The 19,831-nt window shown below is 46.7% G+C and overlaps 1 protein-coding gene across 2 annotated transcripts; it reads left to right on the top strand.

The window, feature by feature from the left end:
- The first annotated feature begins 258 nt into the window (after window positions 1-258).
- Aptx (aprataxin) lies at window positions 259-17,220 on the top strand. Of its 2 annotated transcripts, XM_038348197.1 has the most exons (9): window positions 317-369; window positions 1,690-1,770; window positions 6,798-6,934; window positions 9,210-9,256; window positions 9,447-9,752; window positions 11,164-11,223; window positions 13,480-13,706; window positions 14,688-14,791; window positions 16,379-17,220. In XM_038348197.1, the coding sequence occupies exons 3-9, from the start codon at window positions 6,802-6,804 to the stop codon at window positions 16,531-16,533; spliced, it is 1,032 nt and encodes a 343-aa protein (XP_038204125.1). In that variant the 5' UTR covers window positions 317-369; window positions 1,690-1,770; window positions 6,798-6,801; the 3' UTR covers window positions 16,534-17,220. The 2 variants fall into 2 exon arrangements, with proteins under 2 accessions (XP_038204124.1, XP_038204125.1); XM_038348196.1 differs by lacking the exon at window positions 1,690-1,770 and having other exon boundaries at window positions 259-369.
- The last annotated feature ends 2,611 nt before the right edge of the window (window positions 17,221-19,831 follow it).

Here is a 19,831-nt window from a genome sequence, read left to right as displayed (position 1 = left end):
AACTGGGTTTGGTGGCTCACACCTACAATCCCAGCACCGGGGAGGCCAAGGCAAATGAGGATTTTCGCGAGTTCAAGGCCAATTTGGGCCACAGAATGAGTTTTGCCTCACTACCTCCAACCTCTTTCTTTCCTTCCCTTTCAAAGATGGCCTTAAAATGCAGCAAGCTTCCTGAGGAGGAAGTGCCAAGAGACGACATGGCTGCGTATATAAGCCACAGAAGATTGCTCCCTGAAATCTCTCCGGAAGGCAGTGACAGTCAGATGCCTCAGAGAGAGACAGGCAGCCTTTTATGACGTCATCTTTCGGCACCGGAAGAGGCGAGGCGCAGAGGAGTCGGCAGCGGGTTTGTGGGTGTCTGCAGTCGAGGTAAGGTGGTGGTCTGCCTGCCTCCCCTGCTGGTTGGGTTAGAAGTGGCCGCGGGCGTTCGGCCCGAGCTGCTAACCCAGAGCGGTGACCTCGAGCGTCGAGTCCGAGGCGTCCTTCTGGGCGGACCGGGCTCCTCCCTTTCGTCCCGGTCCTGTGGGCGTGTTTCAGGAGAAAGCGTGTTAGTCTCCGCCCCAGTGGTCCACTGGCCCTACCCCCCCCCCTCCCCGCCTCACTCCCGAACCTAGTTGGCTGCAAAATCAGCATGAAAAGATTTATAGATAACAGCAGACGCTGGCATGCCAGCGGGGCCGTTCAGCTTGTCGGGAAAGTGGTTTTTTTTTTTTTTTTTTTTGCCAAAAACGCCCTCCTAGTGTAACTTGAGGTGTTTGCTCTAGCTGTGTCCTCAGCAGGCCTTAGGAATGCTCGAAGCAGCGAGGCCTTTCAAACAGTGCGGAAACTGTGGGTCAACAAAGCAGGGGTATTTCAAATTCCATTCGTTTGGAATTGATGGGGAATTACTTTCGAGAATTTGACATATATTGGGGACTTCTTAGAGCCCCTCTCTAACCCCCCTCTTAATTTGAGACCAGGTATCATGTAGTCCTGCTGGCCTCAAATTCTTGATCCCCCGTCTCCACTTCCCAGTGATGGGATACAGGTATTTGCCACTGGGTCTGGGCAAATTTTCTTTTTCAAGATGAGTCACAGTATGTAGATTAGTCTGGTGTCAAACTTCGGCTATCCTGCTGTGCCTCCTGAGTACTGAGATTACAGCCCTTTGTCACAGAAATCTGTGTGTGTGTGTGTTTTATGCAAGAGTGTTCTATCAGCATGTATGTTTGCAGGCCAGAAGAGGTCCACAGGCCCCATACAGATGTTTGTGAGCTGCCCCGTGGTTGCTGGGAATTGAACTCAAGGACCTCTGGGAGAGCAGTCAGTGCTCTTAACTGCTGAGCCATCTCTTCAGCCCCATCATAGAAATCTTTACGATGATCTTTGTAAAGAAATTTTGTTCAATTCCTACTTGGTCATTATTGATTTGTCTGCTCATATATTTGTTCTTCCCCCCACTCTTTGAACCAATATTCATTGTCTACTGAATTAAAAAGATCTACTGAAACTTGCAAATTTTCAGCTTGTCAGCCAGTCACCTGTGGCTTTGCATTATCTAGATCTTGTTGGGGTCCCCAGTCCCTTCTCTGCCTTCAGTTTGAGCTTCCATGCACAGGGTGCTTTGCCTTTGTGTGTTTGCCCTTGCTGTTTCCTTTGCCTAGAAATGTCTTCCTAATTCCATTTTCTGCTTCTTATTGCTCAATTAAGCTGCCTGCTTCTACCAAATTAACCAAGTGTACAAGACTGCTTTCATCTCCAGGAAACCACACTTCACATGGTCCTCTAAAGGTTTGTGTTTCCATAATACTTTCCTACAAACAAATTGTACCACATGGGTTATAATTATTTCTGGGTCTTCTCTGAGCTCGGAGGCTTTTGAAGGCAGGGCATACGTATTAGCTTTTGATTGAATCTCATGCTAGAATATCATGAAACTCATAGGCATAAAATAATTTTTTTTTTTTTGTTTTTCGAGACAGGGTTTCTCTGTAGCTTTGGAGCCTGTCCTGGAACTAGCTCTTCTAGCCTAGGCTGGCCTCGAACTCACAGAGATCCACCTGCCTCTGCCTCCTGAGTCCTGGGATTAAAGGCGTGCGCCACCACCACCTGCTGGCTGGCATAAAATAATTTTGATTGATTGAGTGAGCCCCAAACAGTATCACTGATGGTTAAGAAGCTATTCTTTGGAAGGAGTTCAAATTCTATCTCTGGCACACAGTGTCGTTGTTACTGGACGAGGCACTGGCTTGTCTAAATCTTCATTTTCCGTAGAGTGAAAGCAAGACAGTGTAGATGGGACAGTTAGCACAGGGCCTGCCTCGGAGTAGCGCCTAAGTTATGCTGAGCACCTGGGATCCTAGGACGTGGGTCTCCCGCGATCGATCTTCCTTCCATGTTTCTTAAAGGGGAGGCAGTGGGGAGTCTGTCCCCAAGGCTACCAGAACTGTGACAGGAGTCGTACTGTGTGAAGTAAGATGTTCAAGAAAGATGATGGGACCTGACATCTGACAAAGACTGGGGTTTTTAGGAAGGAGAGGAGGAGAAGTCAACCCCAGAAAACCTGTTTAGAATAACTTACTCAGAAGCTGTGCTGCAGTAGGTTATTTCTGAAGGCCTTTTTTTTGTTGTTGTTTTTCGACAACAGGGTTTCTCTGCATATCTCTGGCTGTTCTGAAATTTACTCTGTAGACTAGACTGGCCTCAAACTCACAGAGATCCACTTGCCTCTGCCTCCCCGAATACTGGAATTAAAGGTCTGTGCCCTCACCACCTGGCTATATTCCCTGTATTCCAAAGTCATTCATTCCTGTAAGCTGGGCCAACCTGCTGTTTAAGGTTTGCTGTGTTAGCATTGAGCAGTCACTGCATCAGCTCCCCAGGGGGTAGTGTGTCGGGACATCACCACGTAAGAACTTCAGGGATAAAATGTGTACGCATTTGAGGTAGAAAGGAGGGCTGTTTCCATTGTCTCGTCATGTTCCTAGCTGTCTATTGGAGCCTCTCAGAGGCTGCGCTGTCTGTCGGCTTCTTTGGCAGAGGGAGCAGTCAGTCACGTGACCTGTTTCTCAATGCCCAGTGAGGACATGCTTCACTTCTCTGTCTGTCACCTGTCCATCTGTCAGTTCGTAGCAGGTATAAGCAGACGCCCCATGGAACATAGCATTGTGAATGGGACCTGCCTCTAGTACCGTCAGAGCTGGGCCCAGGTTTAGGGTCTTAGATGAACAACAGCTGACTCTATATGCATATCGACTCCTCTCAGAGACCTGTTGAGTTGTCTTTTGGACTTCTGGCCTCTGTTATAGTAGTGGTTTCTGGACTAGTGTCTTAGCCTAGCTTTCTGCACTCTCCTGCCTACACGTACCTGCTGGCCAGGTGTTCTTGGGCTTCTGCTGTTTCGTCTGCCTCTGGAGTGTGAAAGTTGGCAGTTGTCTCCTGCTGATTCTGTTGGAGCTCAGATTCTCATCCTGCTGTTCTTGCATTCATTTTGCCCACTGTTGAGGCGGCATCTCTGGTACAGCCCAGAATGTGGGAATCTCTGCTGTCACTTGTACTCTTTAATGTGAGACGCCTCTCCTGGTTCTTCCTGACGACTGGGTCCCCTTGGCTCCCGGCCTTCTCTGACTGGGTGGTTTCTGAACCGTTCTGACTGACAGAGGACTTTGAGCCTCCTGGCCTGCTTGTGCTCACCTAATCAATTCCTGGGAGCTTGTACCTCTAGCTCATTCTGCCTTGTACTGTCTTGTTTTTGCAGATGGTGACAATATTCTTGTTTTTGAGAATATGGTTTATTTGTTCTTTGTTTCTGAATACGGCACTTGACTAAAAAGGCCTGTGAGCTGCTTGGGGAGGAGGCAAGATTTCCCTGAAGTATTAGAAACTTGAGCATTGATAAGGTCCTGGAGCGGCGGTTCTCAACCTGTGGGTCATGACCCCTTTTGGGGTCGAAGGGCCCTTCCACAGGGGTCACATGTCAGATATTTACATTACAATTCATAACAGTTGCAAAGTTATAGTTATGAAGTAGCAGCAAAAAATAATTGTATGGGCAGGGGTCACCACAGCATGAGGAACTATATGAAAGGGTCACAGCATCAGGCTGGGAACCACTGCTCTATAGGTTGGGGAGACATCTTGAAACCCACTCCTAGCTTTGCCCTGATCCTCTCTTCTGTCCTCCTGGGTCACCTCTTTTTTTTTTTTTTTTTTTTGGCTTCAACTTCTATGACACACTCATGTCTGTCAAATATGTTCAGTTCATCCATTCTCCTGAGCTTCCTACTTGTGTATCTCACCTTAACTCTTGGATCTTCACAAGCCATGCCAGAGATTGTGTTCTAACGTAAAATTCAGGACTGGGGATTTAGCTGAGTGGTAGACTGCCTGTTTAGAAAGGGCAGGGTCCCTGGTTTGGTCCCCAATACATATCCTTCACCTCTCACAAAAGACAGTCCCACTCCAAACAAGCAAACATACAAAAAACAAAACAAAATAAAAAACCCCAAAACTCACTACCCCTTAACCAAACAATAGCCAAGGGAACCAATATGAAGTTGCTCCTTCTCTCTCTTTTTCAAGAGAAACAAGATTTATTGTTTTTAATTATGTGAGTATTTGCAGGGCTGGGGGGTGGTACATGTGACCCAGGTGCCCACAGAGGTTGCAGGGGTCAGATCCCCTGGAGCTGGGATTACAGGCAGTTGAAGCTGCCCAACTTACGTGCAAAGAAACAGATTGGTGTCTGTCCAAGAGTGGTCTGTGCTGTAGACCTTTGAGCTGTCTCTCCGGTTTCATCCCCTCCATTTCTAAATAGTATCTTCCTCTAAATTCTCTGTTTTGTCTAATACGTCTTCCAAATTAGGACACCGCCCCCCATTTTTTTTTTTTTTTTATTTGAAATAGTCTCATGTAGCCTTAGCCATTCTGGACCTTGTTAAGTACACAAGGTTGCCTTAGACCTCATAGAGGTCTGCCTGCCTTTGCCTCCATAGTGCTGGGCTGAAGTCATGTGCCGTGTCTGGCTGGATCAGAAGGCTTTGGTTTGATACATCTCTTCACTCCTTTGCCAGTTTCCAAATGGCACCCAAAGATGAGTGCATCTCCTGGATTTGTCTTCCTCCTCCTGTTTTTGAGGCAGGATCTCACTATACAGTCTTGGCTGGCTTGAGATGTGGTATGTGGGAGACAGAGGCCAGCACTATGTACAGTGGGTTCCTTGCCAGCCAGTGCTGAAGGAGACCCTGACGAGAAAGAAAAAGAAAAGGAGCGGCACTAGGGAGATGGCTTAGCAGTTAGTGCATTTGCTCCTATATAGTGGCTCGCAGTGGCTTGTAGCTCTAGTTCCGGGGCTTTTCCATGTCATTTCTGGCTTCTGCAGGCATTGCATACGTGTGGTTCACATACTGACAGGCACACACATACATGAGCACATTCTCTCTAGTGAGGGCTAGGAATGTAGTTCAGTGGGACAATACTTCTTACATGTGCAAAGCCATGGCTTCAGCGTCCCTCCCCTCCAAATGAGAGAGAGAGTGGGGGGAGGGAGAGAGGGGAGAGAGGGGAGAGGGGGGGGGGAAGAGGGAGAGAGGGGAGAGAGTGAGAGAGAGAGAGAGAGAGAGAGAGAGAGAGAGAGAGAGAGAGAGAGAGAGAGAGAGAGAGAGAGAAACTTAATATATAAAACACCATATAAAGGGCTGGAGAGATGGCTCAGTGGTTAAGAGCATTGCCTGCTCTTCCAAAGGTCTTGAGTTCAATTACCAGCAACCACATGGTGGCTCACAACCATCTGTAATGAGATCTGGTGCCCTCTTCTGGCCTGCAGGCATACATGTAGATAGAATATTGTATACAAAATAAATAAATATTTAAAAAAAAAGACACCGTATAAAGACACCAGAGATCTGAAGAACTTTTCTTTAAGATTCATGTCTGTGGCCGGGCGGTGGTGGCGCACGCCTTTAATCCCAGCACTCGGGAGGCAGAGGCAGGCGGATCTCTGAGTTCGAGGCCAGCCTGGTCTACAAGAGCTAGCTCCAGGACAGGCTCTAGAAACTACAGGGAAACCCTGTCTCGAAAAACCAAAAAAAAAAAAAAAAAAAAAGATTTATGTCTGTGAGTGTTTTACTTGTATAACTGTGAGCCATATGTGTAGTTCCCATGGAGGTCGGAAGAGCATGAGATTCCCTAGATTTGGAGTTATAGAGGGTTATGACCACGATGTGGGTGCTGGGAACCAGACATGAGTCCTCTGGAAGAGCTGCAAGTGCTCTTACTGCTCAGCCGTCTCTCCTGGTCCACATCTTCCTTGTTTAGTTCTTGGTTCTCTAACAGGCACACTCCTTCCCAGCCCCACACCCTGCATACACCCCTTCTTCACGAAGCCTTTCTTAGTACTCTCACGGGTCAGCCCTATCCCGGGCTATGCCATGTTTGGTTCCTCTCTCACAGTGCTTGTATTTGTATCACGGTAACCAGTGTATGAATTGTCTGCTCATAAGCCCTACTCGAAGCTCCGTGGGTTTCTCAGTTCTCAGGGACCCTCTGCATGTAACCTAATGCCCAGCATGGGGCATCAACAAACGTGTAACACACATTTGAATGCGTAGCATGATTAGTAGAGGTAAATATTTACCTGCATTATCTCGTTAATGCTCAGCAGCCTCCGAGTCCTGTCATTATCATAGCTTTATAGGTGAGGAAGCGGGGACCAGGAAGGGGAAGTCACCTGCTTCTGGGAGCATCCTCACAGTCATGTATGTGGTGAGGAGGGCATGGCTTGGGTGACTTGTTCTCCCATGATCCTCTTTTGTTTTCAGAGCCATGATGCGGGTGTGCTGGTTGGTGAGACAGGACAGCCAGCATCAGCGAATCAGACTTCCCCATTTGGAAGCAGTTGTGATTGGTCGAAGCCCAGAGACCAAGATCACAGATAAGAAATGTTCCCGACAGCAAGGTAACTAACTGGTCATTGGGATGTCGAGATGACTGTTTAGTTATGGGGGATAATGATAACCAGCGATCCACATTTCCTGCTGTTCTTGATGGAAAACCTATTTCCCCCCCCCCCCCCCTTTATTTTTGAGACAGGGTTTCTCTGTAGCTTTGGAGCTTGTCCTGGAATTTGCTGTGTAGACCAGGCTGGCCTTGAACTCACAGGGATCTGCTTGCCTCTGCTTCCCAAGTGCTAGTATTAAAGGCGGGTACTACCACCGCCTGGCCCTTGCTGGAAAACCTATTATATCCCCAACACAAGGCTCATAAATTGTGTTCTTTTAGCTAACACCAGGGCTGGCTCACCCTGGATTTTGCCTTCACCATGCAGTAACACTTAAGGCAGGTTCAGGTAAGGGATGGGAACAGGTGGCTGCCATCCTGCTACCTTGAAGTGGCAGGATTGAGTCTTGGACTCTGCTTTGCCCAGGGGTTATGCATTGAGCAGCAAGACATTCTGGACTCTCCAAGCTGGAACTGTGTCTGAGATGCTATGGGGATGGTGCCAGCCCTTACATACTCCCTTACCCAGAGGCTAGATCATATGTTTTAAGGGAAGAGCTGCGGGTACACACACACACACACACACACACACACACACACACACACCGTGGGCATGCTTACCCTTGCCTGCAGTGTGTCCCCATAACCCTAAGGTTTGGACTTGGAGTCTGCAGCACTGAGTATGGACTTTTCTGTATGAGTTCGTCCAAGTGTGCTGGAGTGTTGAGCTGAGTAGGTCCAGGATACCAACTGCTGCTGCTTCTGCCTGTTCCCCCTCCCAGCAGCAAGTGTAGGGGTATGGGGCTCACCAGCTCTCTGCCCGTCCCTACTACTGAGTGGCTGTGGTGGCTCTTCCTGTTCCCTGTCTCGACCCCACATGCTTTTTCGACTTATCTGAACACGAGTGCTTGAAGTTGCCTTCTTTCACGTACTGTCCAGCCCTGTAGTGCTCTTTCTAGAACATTCTTTCCATTCCATCAGCCCAGCTTGAGCTTCTGTTTTCCAAGAACAGACATATCTTTTACCTCTTTCTCTGTTGAAGTCACTTGGCAGTAATGTTCCCTACCACTGAGGCTCATGTCAGGCAAGCCGTTTACTTAGCTTCAGCCCCGACTCTTTTTTTTTTTTTTTTGGTTTTTCGAGACAGGGTTTCTCTGTGGCTTTGGAGCCTGTCCTGGAACTAGCTCTTGTAGATCAGGCTGGTCTCGAACTCACAGAGATCCGCCTGCCTCTGCCTCCCGAGTGCTGGGATTAAAGGCGTGCGCCACCACTGCCCGGCCCCAGCCCCGACTCTTGATAGATTTTTTTTTCTTCCTAGTAGTAGAAGTCTTATCTAACCATGAAATAGGAGTTTTCCTCCTGTTGGTGGAGTCTGTGGTCCTGAGCTGGCTAGGGTTCTGTCAGAGCTGCAGGGATTCATGAAAGCTGCTTCCAAGTTTTTTATATTTATTTTTGTGAGACAGGGTCTCACTATGTAGTCCTGGTTGTCCTGGAACTCACTGTACGGACCAGGCTGGCCTTGAACTCAGAGATCATATGTTTCTGCTTCTCAAGTGCTGGGATTTAAAGGTGTGACCCACCCCAACCAACCTAAAAAGGGAAAGATATTAAGCATTTGTTTGCTTTTAAGATTTATTTTTATTATTTTTTAAAATTATATGTGTGTCTCTGTGTGGGTGTATTTAAGTACACTTCCTTGTGGAGGCCAGAAGCATCAGATTCCCCTGGAACTGGGGTCAAAGGTAGTAATGAACTGTCCAGTGTGGGTGGTGGGAACCAAACTCAGGTCTCTGGAAATATAACAACAAAAATACTCTTAGCCAATGAGCCATTTCTCCATCCATCTCCCCCTCACCCCAGGTTTTTAGCAGTAGCTAAGGGAGTACATGCACTGATAGAAATTATTTTTGTGGGTGAGAAATGGGGTTTAAGATATTTTTTACATATTCCAGACTAATCACACACATTGGCTATGCAGCCAAGGCTAGTCTTGAATTCCTGATCTTGACTCTACTTCTCAAGTCTGGGGTTACAGGCGTGTGCCACCATGCCCAGCTCACTGAGGGACATTTTATGGAAGCGTTTGAAGCTGTTAGAAATTGTAGGCCTGGGCACACACAGATCAGGCTCATCTTTGACTGCCTGCAGCAGTCGGGCTTTTAGTTGTCTTTCAGGGAAAACAGAGTACCTGGTTTTGGTTGCATCTGTGCTTAATGTTTTCTTATGTCTTTCAGTCCAGTTGAAAGCAGAATGTAACAAGAGATATGTCAAAGTAAAGCAGGTATGTGTGTTTGTGGCTTGGATGTCCATTTATTACTTGATGGTCTTCTTAGCTGTTGCTTTAGACTGTGTCAGCTAGTGATGGAGGGAACTGCAGGCAGCTGATGGGACAGGAAATGTTAATCCAGCAGCCGCTCTAGCACTGATGGCATTGTTGCTCTTATTCTTACATGATGGCTGTGTGTCCACAGGTGGGGGTCAATCCCAGCAGCATTGACTCCGTCATCATTGGGAAGGACCAAGAGATGAAGCTGCAGCCTGGCCAGGTTCTCCACATGGTGAATGAACTTTATCCATATATTGTAGAGTTTGAGGAAGTAGCAAAGAGTCCTGACCTAGACCTAGAAACACAAAAGAAGAGAAAGAGGCCAGACTGTGATGGTGAAGAGATGGGTGCTGCTCAGGACACTGAGTCCGGGACAGGGCTAGCACCTGAGAGCAGCCCCAGCCAGTGCGCTGGGCCTTCTAAGAGGAGCAAGGATGGAGCCACCAGAGAGGTGAGAATAGTGTGGTTGATAGGTGATGTGGAGATGAAATGAATATATACTGCGTAATTGTTTTGTACGCTATAAAGCTCGGACACGGGTGAGGTGGTATTAGTCATAATGAGGGTTGTTAACCGTGATGAAAGAGTCACTTGTTTGTGGCCTGAAAATCACTTGGTGAATGTCCCTTTATGTGCTTTCCTATTAAATTCCTGGGGTCAACCACTTGAAGGAAGATGGTGCAGGCAGTAATGGCATTGTATCGCACTCTGCACGGCCTTGGGATTGACCTAACTGGGGCAACAGGGGAATGAAGAAAGGACAGACACACATACAGAAGAGCTGGGATTGGGTGGGCTGTTCTTTCTAGTGGAGATGTACCTTCAGCAGCAGCCCAGAAACTCAGTGTGATTACTCTGTACATCTGAATTGAGGATCATACATAGCTGAACAATTGATCGTTCATAGCTGAACAAGGAGGCCTCAGAAGGGCGCAGTCTCGGGCTGTAAACATCTGGGAGGAGGAAACTGTGCTTGATAGTGTCTGCATCCCCTGTCAGGCATTCGTGAACACTGGTGCTTAGACCCCAGGAAGGCTTTGCCATTTCCTTGGGTCTAGGCGCTGAGGTCCTTGTCAGGACTGGTCATGTCAACAACACACATTCATCAGGACTTGGTGCACTTGTTACACATTCATTCACTTCCCATAATAGTGTGGTTAACGTTGAACACTAAAATGGGTCATTTGCTTGTCGAACTGTTGACTAACACTGCAGCACTTCATAGACAGGCAGTTCACGTGTTGATGTCAGAACAGAAGCTTGGCTGGGCTGCAGCTGTAGTGTGAGAGGGCAGTTTTGGCTGTGTGGAGCTTTTCCTGGGGAGGTGTGAACAAACGCCTGTTCACCCTGGATAGGGCACTAATGATAGAGCAGCCATTCCACCCACGTCTAACTTGCTGAACTAGTGAGTTTTCATTGTGCTTACAGGAGCATGGGCAGCTTATGGGTGACTACCCCGTCAAAGAGCAGTCTCTCTCTCCAGCAGTGTGAGCTGCTTGTGTATCCTCTGGGAGGGGAGGAGCCTCAGGAGCCTCCCAGGAACCCTCCCCATCCCCCAACAAGGGAAGGTTATTTGGCCCAGTCTTGTGAAAGTCTTGTTTAGGTAATCGCAGCTGCTCTTATTCAGGACAGCAATCTTTGCACAGAGGACAGAGTTCCTCATAGGCCTCCGTCTACTCCCCGTTCTAAAAATAGGAAGACAACAGGGAGGCTTGTGGTTCTAAAGGGCAGTAGACTGAGGTAAAGGAAGCTCCATTCTCAAATACTAACATTCCTTCCATGTTATCTTTGGACTTTGCTCTCATGCAGCAGTAACTACATTTAATTACTGGCATTATATTTACATTGTCTGTCTTATTTAGGAATCAGTGGGCCACTGGAGTCAAGGCTTGAAGATTTCTATGAAGGATCCTAAAATGCAGGTCAGAATAAAATTGTATAATTTAAGTGTCTGTCATGTTGTACATGACCATTCTACAGAATTTTTTGTAAATAAATGAAGCCAAAGGATTCTGGGTTCTGATCACTGAACTTTTCTGTGAGAACAGGGCTTCCACATGGGTCCTAGAATGGTCACTAGACCCGTGTCCTTTGCCTGCAGTGTGTCCATCATATGACTTCACACTACCCTTTCTTGAGTTCCTGTCCATACGCACACATAACACATGCATGCATTGTAGGCTAGGAGCTACTTACGAAGGAGAACATGGGTTTTTTTCTTCCTGATTTTGGGTTACCTTGCTTAATATACTTTCTAAGTCCATCCATTTTCCTGTAGATTTTGTGATTTCATTTTTCGTTTTCTTTTTGAAAAAATTTTATTGATTTATTTTAGTGTGCAGGGCGTTTTGCCTGCATGTATATCTGTGTCCCTTGTATGTGCCTGGTGCGTGAGGAGGCCAGAAGGACTGGGTTACAGATAACTGGGAGCCATCATATAGGTGCTGGGAATCAAACCTGGATCCTCTGGAAGAGCAGCCAGTGCTCTTTTTCTTATTTTTTTTATTGATATTTACTGAGCTCTATGTTTTTCTCTGCTTCCCTCCCTGCCTATCCCTTCCCCCTTCAATCCTCCCAAGGTCCCCATGCTCCCAATTTACTCAGGAGATCTTGCCTTTTTCTACTTTCTACTTCCCATGTAGATTAGATCTATGTAAGACTCTCTGAGTGTCCTCATTGTTGTCTAAGTTCTCTGGGATTGTGGTTTGTAGGCAGGCTTTTTTTATGTTTAAAAACCACCTGTGAGTGAGTACATGTGATAATTGTCTTTCTGTGTCTGGATTACCTCACTCAAAATAATGTTTTCTAGCTCCATCCATTTTCCTGCAAAATTCAAGCTGTTGTCATTTTTTTTTCTGCTGTGTAGTGCTCCATTGTGTAAATGTACCACATTTTCCTTAACCATTCTTTGGTCTAGGGGCATTTAGGTTGTTTCCAGGTTCTGTTTATGACAAACAAAGCCACCAGTGCTCTTAACCACTGAGTCATCTCTCTAGCCTCCTCCCTCCCTCCCTCCCTCCCTCTCTCTCTCCCTCCCTCCCTTCTTCTCTCCTTCCTTCCTTTTATTGACACAGGGTCTCTTATATAGCCCTTGGTGTCCTGAAACTCAGAGTTGTTTTTTTTTTTTTTTTTTTTTTTGTGGCAGATGAGTGCATAAGATTGTAAGTGATAATGAAGTTGTTAAGCCCTAAGTGATGCTCCGCAGCTTTAGAGTGGCTGTTCTAAGTATAGAAAAGTTCACCGAGGCTGGGCAGTGGTGGTGCACGCCTTTAATCCCAGCACTTGGGAGGCAGAGGCAGGCGGATCTCTGAGTTCGAGGCCAGCCTGGTCTAAAAGAGCTAGTTCCAGGACAGGCTCTAGAAACTACAGGGAAACCCTGTCTCGAAAAAAAAAAAAAAAGAAAAAGAAAAGTTCACCGAGATGTATTTGGTGATAGGCAAGTGTTTGAGTGGCTGTCTTAATCTAGCTGCGAGATGGTTTTTTATGTGAGTTTGTTACAATAAAGTTGTTTTATAAAAGTTTTAAAAGTAGTACCTGGAGGTCCTTGGAGAGAAGCTTACTTCTTCAGATTTTGTCTGCTATTACTAGCTGTACCAGCAGGCTGGCTTAGTTGGGGAGGGTGCTTGCTGCCAAGGCGGATTCCTAAAGTGAGTTCGGTTCTTGGAACCAACATGGTAGAAGGAGAGAACCAACTCCTTAAATTGTCCTCTATGATTTTCCCAAATAAGTAATAAATGTTAAAAAAAGTTGTGCTGACCCAAGCATTGTTGACCATCAGATAAGGTGTGGTGACTGTAGTAACAGCCGTCATCCTTGGAGGAGCCTTCGAGGCTCGCTTCAGTTAGGGCTTCTTGAAATCTACACAAATGGATTCAGGTCTGTGTTGGAGAGGCTGCAGTTGAACTCTCCCTGTGGAGATTTAACATGGAGGCCTCGAGACCTCTATTGTACTGTGTATCTTCTCTATATCCTACCAAGTGTGGTGTTTGAAAACACAGGCTCTAGTGTCTGTGATTTGGGTTGGAACCCTGGATTCTCCACTGTGTAGTTATGTGATGCTATCAGTGTCTGCTCTCGCTTCCTAAAACTCTTTGCACAAGGTTTTGTCAGTAAGTGGACTACGCATGCACAGAGGTCCTCAGCTGACATCTCTTCCCTTCTTGTGTGCTTTCTGCTAGGTCTACAAAGATGATCTGGTGGTGGTGATTAAGGACAAATATCCCAAGGCCCGTCACCATTGGCTGGTCTTACCGTGGACCTCCATTTCCAGTCTGAAGGTTGTGACCAGTGAACACCTTGAGCTTCTCAAACATATGCACACCGTGGGGGAAAAGGTGATTGCAGATTTCACTGGATCCAGCAAACTGAGCTTCCGATTGGGTTACCACGCCATTCCCAGCATGAGGTAAGCCTTGGGTGATGTGGTGCTCTCTGGTTTGGTTCCGGTGATGAGCATGGACTTGAGAGTCCAGTAATTTCAAGGCTCAAAGGAGGTGGGATGTTTCCAAGCAGGTGGGCTGAATCTTGCACCTGCCTGACTTGCCTGTGAGCAAGTTTCTGCTTCTGCCTATAATTCAGTCCTTTGAAGTTTTTATTTCTCTCAAAATGCAAGCCTTTTAACATGCAGACTGGATACACAGTGAGGTCTCAAACAAGTCAATGAAAAATAAAAATAAAATACCAATAGATAATAAAATGGTGAGTCTAAATTTGAACAGCAGGATAGTAATACTCTTAAAAATATTACCCCCAAGATAGTCATCAGTTAAAAAGGAAAAACTAACTCTGAGTGAAGAAACTTGGCAGGCAACACCTCAACAAAATGACCAAGATTAACGCCACGGGTCACAGGTCACCTCAACACCATGCACCTCTGACATGACGAGGATACCACAGGAATCACGACACAGCCAAACTGAAAGAGACCCCTTGCCAGGCATGGGCCTCACACCTAAGGCCAGCACTCAGGAAGCAGAAGCAGAGGATCAGGAATTGAAGACTAGCCTGGCCATGTGGTGAGTTCAGGGCCAGCCTGGACCTCAGAGAAACCCGGCCTCAAAAAAGCAAAAAGGAAAGACAAATGGCCTACAAACAGCCAGAACCCATCAAAGGTATCGAGATCAAGCTCAGACTGGAGGCTAAGACAGACAAGAGGAGTGTTCCATGACCCTGAAGCAGGAAAAAGCATGTCAGCAGAGACAGGCAAGCACTTTGGGCCGTATGTTATCTCCCAAGCACATTAACTATTCCCAAGTAAATGAAAGGCTGTGTTGCATGTAATGACACAGCATCAGAACTTTATGTACCTGCACTTACTTCGGTGTCATTTTGATTAAACTGTAGTTTTTAATACTCAATTCTGTTTTGTTTTTCAACTTCCAACTAGCCATGTACACCTTCATGTGATCAGCCAGGATTTCGATTCTCCTTGCCTTAAAAACAAAAAACATTGGAATTCCTTCAATACAGACTATTTTCTGGAATCACAAGGTAAATAGTATTCTTTTTTTTTTTTTTAAAAAAAATAATTCATTTCATTTTCTTAGATTGTTGAATGAAAGGCGGGGCTGTGTCCCGCCACCCGGCTAGCTTTACCCAAAATAATTACACGGAAACTGTATTCTTTTAAACACTGCCTGGCCCATTATCTGTAGCCTCTTATTGGTTAATTCTCACATCTTCCTTTAACCCATATTTAGTAATCCGTGTAGCACCACGAGGTGTGGCTTACCCGGAGAGATCTTAACCTGCGTCCGTCTCGGAGAGGAGAAGCATGGCAACTCACTATGGCGACTACCTGAAGCGTCTCCCCACTCCTGCTACCCAGCATTCTGTTCTGTCTACTCCGCCTACCTAATTTTCTGTTCTCTTAAAGGGCCAAGGCAGTATCTTTATTAATAATGAAAGTAACACATAGACACTCCTCCATCATTAGATGTTTTACTACCTGACTCAGTGTTTCTCTAAGACACAACCTGACCTCAAGTGACCCACATACATTTAGTGATCTCTATAAAATAGGCACTCCTAAAATGAACACGGATGCTTCATTGTTACAGAATTGCTGCTTGGCTGTGAGCATCCCGGAGGGATCCAGTCAGCTGTGTGTTGGGGTCCAAAGTGTTTCCTTTTTGACAGCAGAGGAGTTAATGCCTGCCTGATGTGTCAGTTGTCCTGGAGCTAGTGAGCTGGGTTAGCAGCCTCTTGACTGGGAAGATGTGTGCCAGCTGGTTCTGAAATCTGAGAGTTGCTGGAACCTGCGCAGCCAGGCTTTGCTGTTTGTCGCAGTGACAGCATACCCGACAAAACCTAAGAAGTTAAAGCTGTGTTTAGGGTCGTACGTAGTCTCAGAGGACCCGTGCGTGGCTCTGTCGCTGGGCTAAGGTGAGGCAGAACACTGGCAGGGAGGGTGGTGATGAGCAAAGCTGCTCACTTAGTGGTAGCCAGGGACTGAGAGAAGAGGAGAGAGGGGCTTAGGGAGGGGACTTGGGACACAGCACAGCCTCGAGGGTGTCCCCAGTGCCCCGTTCTCTCCCGCTGGGCCCTGCCTCCTACAGTTTCTACCGTCTCACCGAGTAGCACTAGCGCTGGGCCCACACTACAGTGCGTGAGGCTTTGTACTCACGTCTAAACGCTCACAGCGTTCTTGGTTGAGGAGGGTCTCTGTAGTTCTTTCTTCTGTCAGGAGTTGAACAAGAGTTTGGGGCTCTCTCCTGTTACCAGTGTTTCATGAATACTGTGTATATTTGAGATGTAAACATTTCCTAGAATATTTTCTGTGTAACCAGTACTGCTGCATTGTTAATGGGGCAACTACCATTTAGCAAAGAGCCACCTGGAGAAAGCCATGGTGGTAATGGTGGTACATGGACTGTGTCCTGAAGGAGTGTGTCATCTCAAAGGTAGGTTGCTCAGACCTAGAATTGGTCAAGTGCATTTTCCCAGTGTGACATCTAACTTCGAGCGTGTGAGCTTTAGGATAGCACATCTGTTGATTGATATGTTTTTGGCCTTTTTTCTTGACATCTACTGGCTGTCCAGAGTAGCTGGGATCTGAACCTTATTTCTTGCTTGTAGCTGTGATCAAGATGGTTCAAGAAGTTGGCAGAGTGACTGTTCAAGATGGGACTTCTGAACTCTTGAAGCTGCCTCTTCGCTGCCACAAGTGCCAGCAGCTGCTGCCTTCCATCCCGCAGCTGAAGGAGCACCTCAGGAAGCACTGGGGCGGGTGACGCTCTCCCCGGCGCCTGAGTGCCGTGCCTGTGCCCCGTGCAGCCCTGAACTAAAGCACACAGCTTTCCAAAACAAAGCTTATTTATTCTTGAGCAGCCCCACGTTGGGGGGCTGGTTAGTTCAGGAATTGGAAATTTGGGTTTGTATGGTGTACTCTCTGGTGATGGAAGCTGGCACATGCCTGATCACCCTTTCCTCGGCCATGCCAGGCCCGACTAATGGGGTGGTGACAAAACCAGCCCGAGACTCAAATGCAGGCTGGGGAAGCAGTCTGGTCATATGCTTTGTTCCTGCTCCGGACCGTGCAGTATCTTCATCAGGGTGGCTGAGGTTCTGAGGGCTTCTAGCTCTCGTTTAATCTGCTCTACGGTAGTCTTCCCTCCACGAGGAGGCTTTCAGCAGGCCGAGTGTCTCGGTGAAACAGAGATGTCAGGGCAGAGGGAGTGGTCATATTTGGTGCGGTGTTAACAGTACAGTCTGTGCTGAGGGCAGCTGGGGCTGTGTGTACTGTCAGCTTCAGGCAAAGGTCTTACTGCAACTTCAGTCATGGCTCTTGAGAATTACAGAACATACAGCAAACCAGATACAGTTTCCTCAGTGTGCCTTGGAAAAACAGATGTTGCAAAGGACAGTTCATTTATTTCTAATTTAGCATATCAATATTAAAATGAATATTTGATTAGAAACTGCAAGGAGTGCTTGTATCAGACAGTGTAAGAATGTCAGTTGTAATGAAGAACAATCGAAGGATGAGGTGACCATGCCTACATTCTTCATTCTGCCCTAAATAGATTTTTTTAGGGCTGGAGAGGTGACTTAATGGCTAAGAGCGTGTGCTGCTCTTCTAGTGAACCTGACTTTTGTTCCCATCACCCACATCAGACCACTCACAACCATAGGTCCAGGGGATCTGATGCCCTCTTCTGACTTCCATGGGTACTGCACCCCAGTGCACAAACCCATTTATACACATGCACATTCATACATAATTAATACTTTAAAAATTAGATCTTTGGGGGAAAAATATAAATAATGACTTGGAGGAACCAGAAAAAGGACACAAAGTATTGAGGTGTATTCATCTCTTAGCCTTCATCTCCCAAATGGTCTGTTATCACTAGGGGGAAAAGGCTGTCTGGACTCTTTATGTAGCCTTAGCTATCCTGAAACTCACTACATAGATTAGGCTGGCCTTGAACTCACAGAGATCTGGCATTCTGTGCCTTCAGGGTACTGAGATTAAAATATACCAAATAAAAAAGCCAAACCAACAACATCCCCAAATATACAAGGATTAGATAGCCATTGCCAGCATTTAATTAATTCTGAGATATTGTCACACACCGTTTCCTTTGCAGAAATACTCACATCTGTCACCTGCTTTCCTTTAGAATGTTGATAATGGATTAGTTAACCTCACATTCACGTCAGCTCGAAGTTCTGCTCTTGCCCAGCTCACATATTCTGGTGTCAGTGTGCTGAACGCTCTTTAGGAAAGTATTTGAGTATGCAACAATTGGGATTCTGTCGCTGAATAACAGGGCGTTTGATTCCCAGGCCTCAGTTTCCAGCGCTTGTGCCTCCCATCCACACGGTGCTGCAGGGTTGCATGTCTGTCACTCAGGTTGCATTGTGTATACCAGGGCATTCACATTCTGGAGGTGTACATTTAAACCATAAGTAAGAAGGAAAGCTTTGTCCTCTGCAGAAAGACAGATGCACTGGGGATTGTCCCGGAAAACAAAAGCGGCCAGACTCAGAATGACAGTTGTCTCCTCTGGGTTCTGGGTTCCACAGTGAGGCAGAGTAGTGTGCAGGCAGGAGCATGTGCAAAGCCTGCTTGCCACATGGGATAGAAAGGCGGAGACAGCACTTACGTATTCTGAGATAGGCCTTACTGTGTAGCTGAGGCTGGCCTGAAACTCATGTAGCTCAGCCTGGTCTTGAATTTAAGACCTGACTGTCTTAGCCTCTCGGGTTCTGGATTACAGGCATGTGCTACTGTGCCTGGCTAGGAAGCATCCTCAGAATATGGCTTGTAGGCCATGAGATACCTCCATATATGGGCCACCAGTCAACTCACCTTTCTGTAACTGAACCCTGCAGGTAAGAGTGGAACCCAGGGCAGAGGAGGGGCCTCTGGGACTGTCTGAAGAGCCGGTGGATCATTCCTCCCTGTTACTGACAGCGTTTCCACACCACAGACGCTAGCTTATAGCAGCTGGGAGCTCACGTTTGCCTTCAAGGGCCCAGGTGTGTAGGAGGTAATTTCAGCTGCAGCTGATTCCGGCTGACCAGGAGCGAGGAGACACTCAGGGTTTAGAAAGAGGCCCCAGTATGTAAACCTGTCTGAACTTACCCTCAACAAGCTGACAGTCCACACATCTTTACATGACTCAGAGTAAGGTCCCCGCTGCATGTAGAAGCATTTAACCCAGGGCCCCCTAAGTCTGAGACCCAAATGAGGCACAGTCACATGACCTTACAGGGTGCGGGCCCTGTTTCCCACAGGGTCCTCTATCACCTTCACAATGGAATTCAGACCACCTGGAACTCATAGGACACGGGTAAGATTTTAAGCGAACGAAGCTGTCATGCGGGTTAGCAAGCAAACAGCAAGGAAACTTTCTTTTACACTGAAAAGCAACCAGCAAGTTTGCTGTGTGGTCAGCCCATTTGTTCGCCCAATAAGCCTCTTGTTGCCACCCTTGACAGGCAAAGTAGCTCATGGCTAGGCACGTGGGGGGGGGAGGGAAGGCTGTAAAGAAGACACAGGTGTTTTCTTTTTTCGGCGGTAGCAGTTCAGCATTTTCTCACTTTGGTCACCAGGTGGCAGCACGTGAACAAAGAATTCTTAATCATCTGTTGGCCTAAGGGTTTGTGGAAGATGTTACGTAAGTCTCCTGCTTCAGAGTCAACACATAAAAGTAAAACATATATGTATTTTAATTCTTTTGTCAGCATATGTAAATCACACAAAGTAACGGTTTCATTATGACACTTTGATAATGGAGATGATGTACTTTGTGTACTTTGGTCATATTTACCTCCCTATAAGGAACTTTCTGTTGTCTTTTTTTTTTTTTTTTTTTTTTTAGGGTCCAGACTGTAGTAGTTCAGACTGTAGTTCATACTGGCTTGGGCCTTACCATGTAGGGGGAGGATTATCTTGAACTCCTGGTCCTCCTGCTTATAGCTGCCCCCACTCCGATAGTGCTGGGACGACAGGCTATGCCCCCCTTTTAAATAAGGCTAATCACCTAATTAAAACTGGAATTTGAAAGAAAAGCATGTATC

The sequence above is a fragment of the Arvicola amphibius genome, chromosome 11 (genome assembly GCF_903992535.2).
Source record: "Arvicola amphibius chromosome 11, mArvAmp1.2, whole genome shotgun sequence".
Taxonomy (NCBI): domain Eukaryota; kingdom Metazoa; phylum Chordata; class Mammalia; order Rodentia; family Cricetidae; genus Arvicola; species Arvicola amphibius.
Note: the sequence above shows the minus strand (reverse complement) of the source record. Positions and strands in the feature narration are given on the sequence as shown.

Excerpts from the sequence above, each read along its gene's own strand:
- Aptx (XM_038348196.1), top strand. The coding sequence starts at position 293 with ATGACGTCATCTTTCGGCACCGGAAGAGGCGAGGCGCAGAGGAGTCGG. Across the intron at positions 9,753-11,163 it reads AGGATGGAGCCACCAGAGAG|GAATCAGTGGGCCACTGGAG; the intron begins GTGAGAATAGTG and ends TGTCTTATTTAG. Across the intron at positions 13,707-14,687 it reads CACGCCATTCCCAGCATGAG|CCATGTACACCTTCATGTGA; the intron begins GTAAGCCTTGGG and ends ACTTCCAACTAG.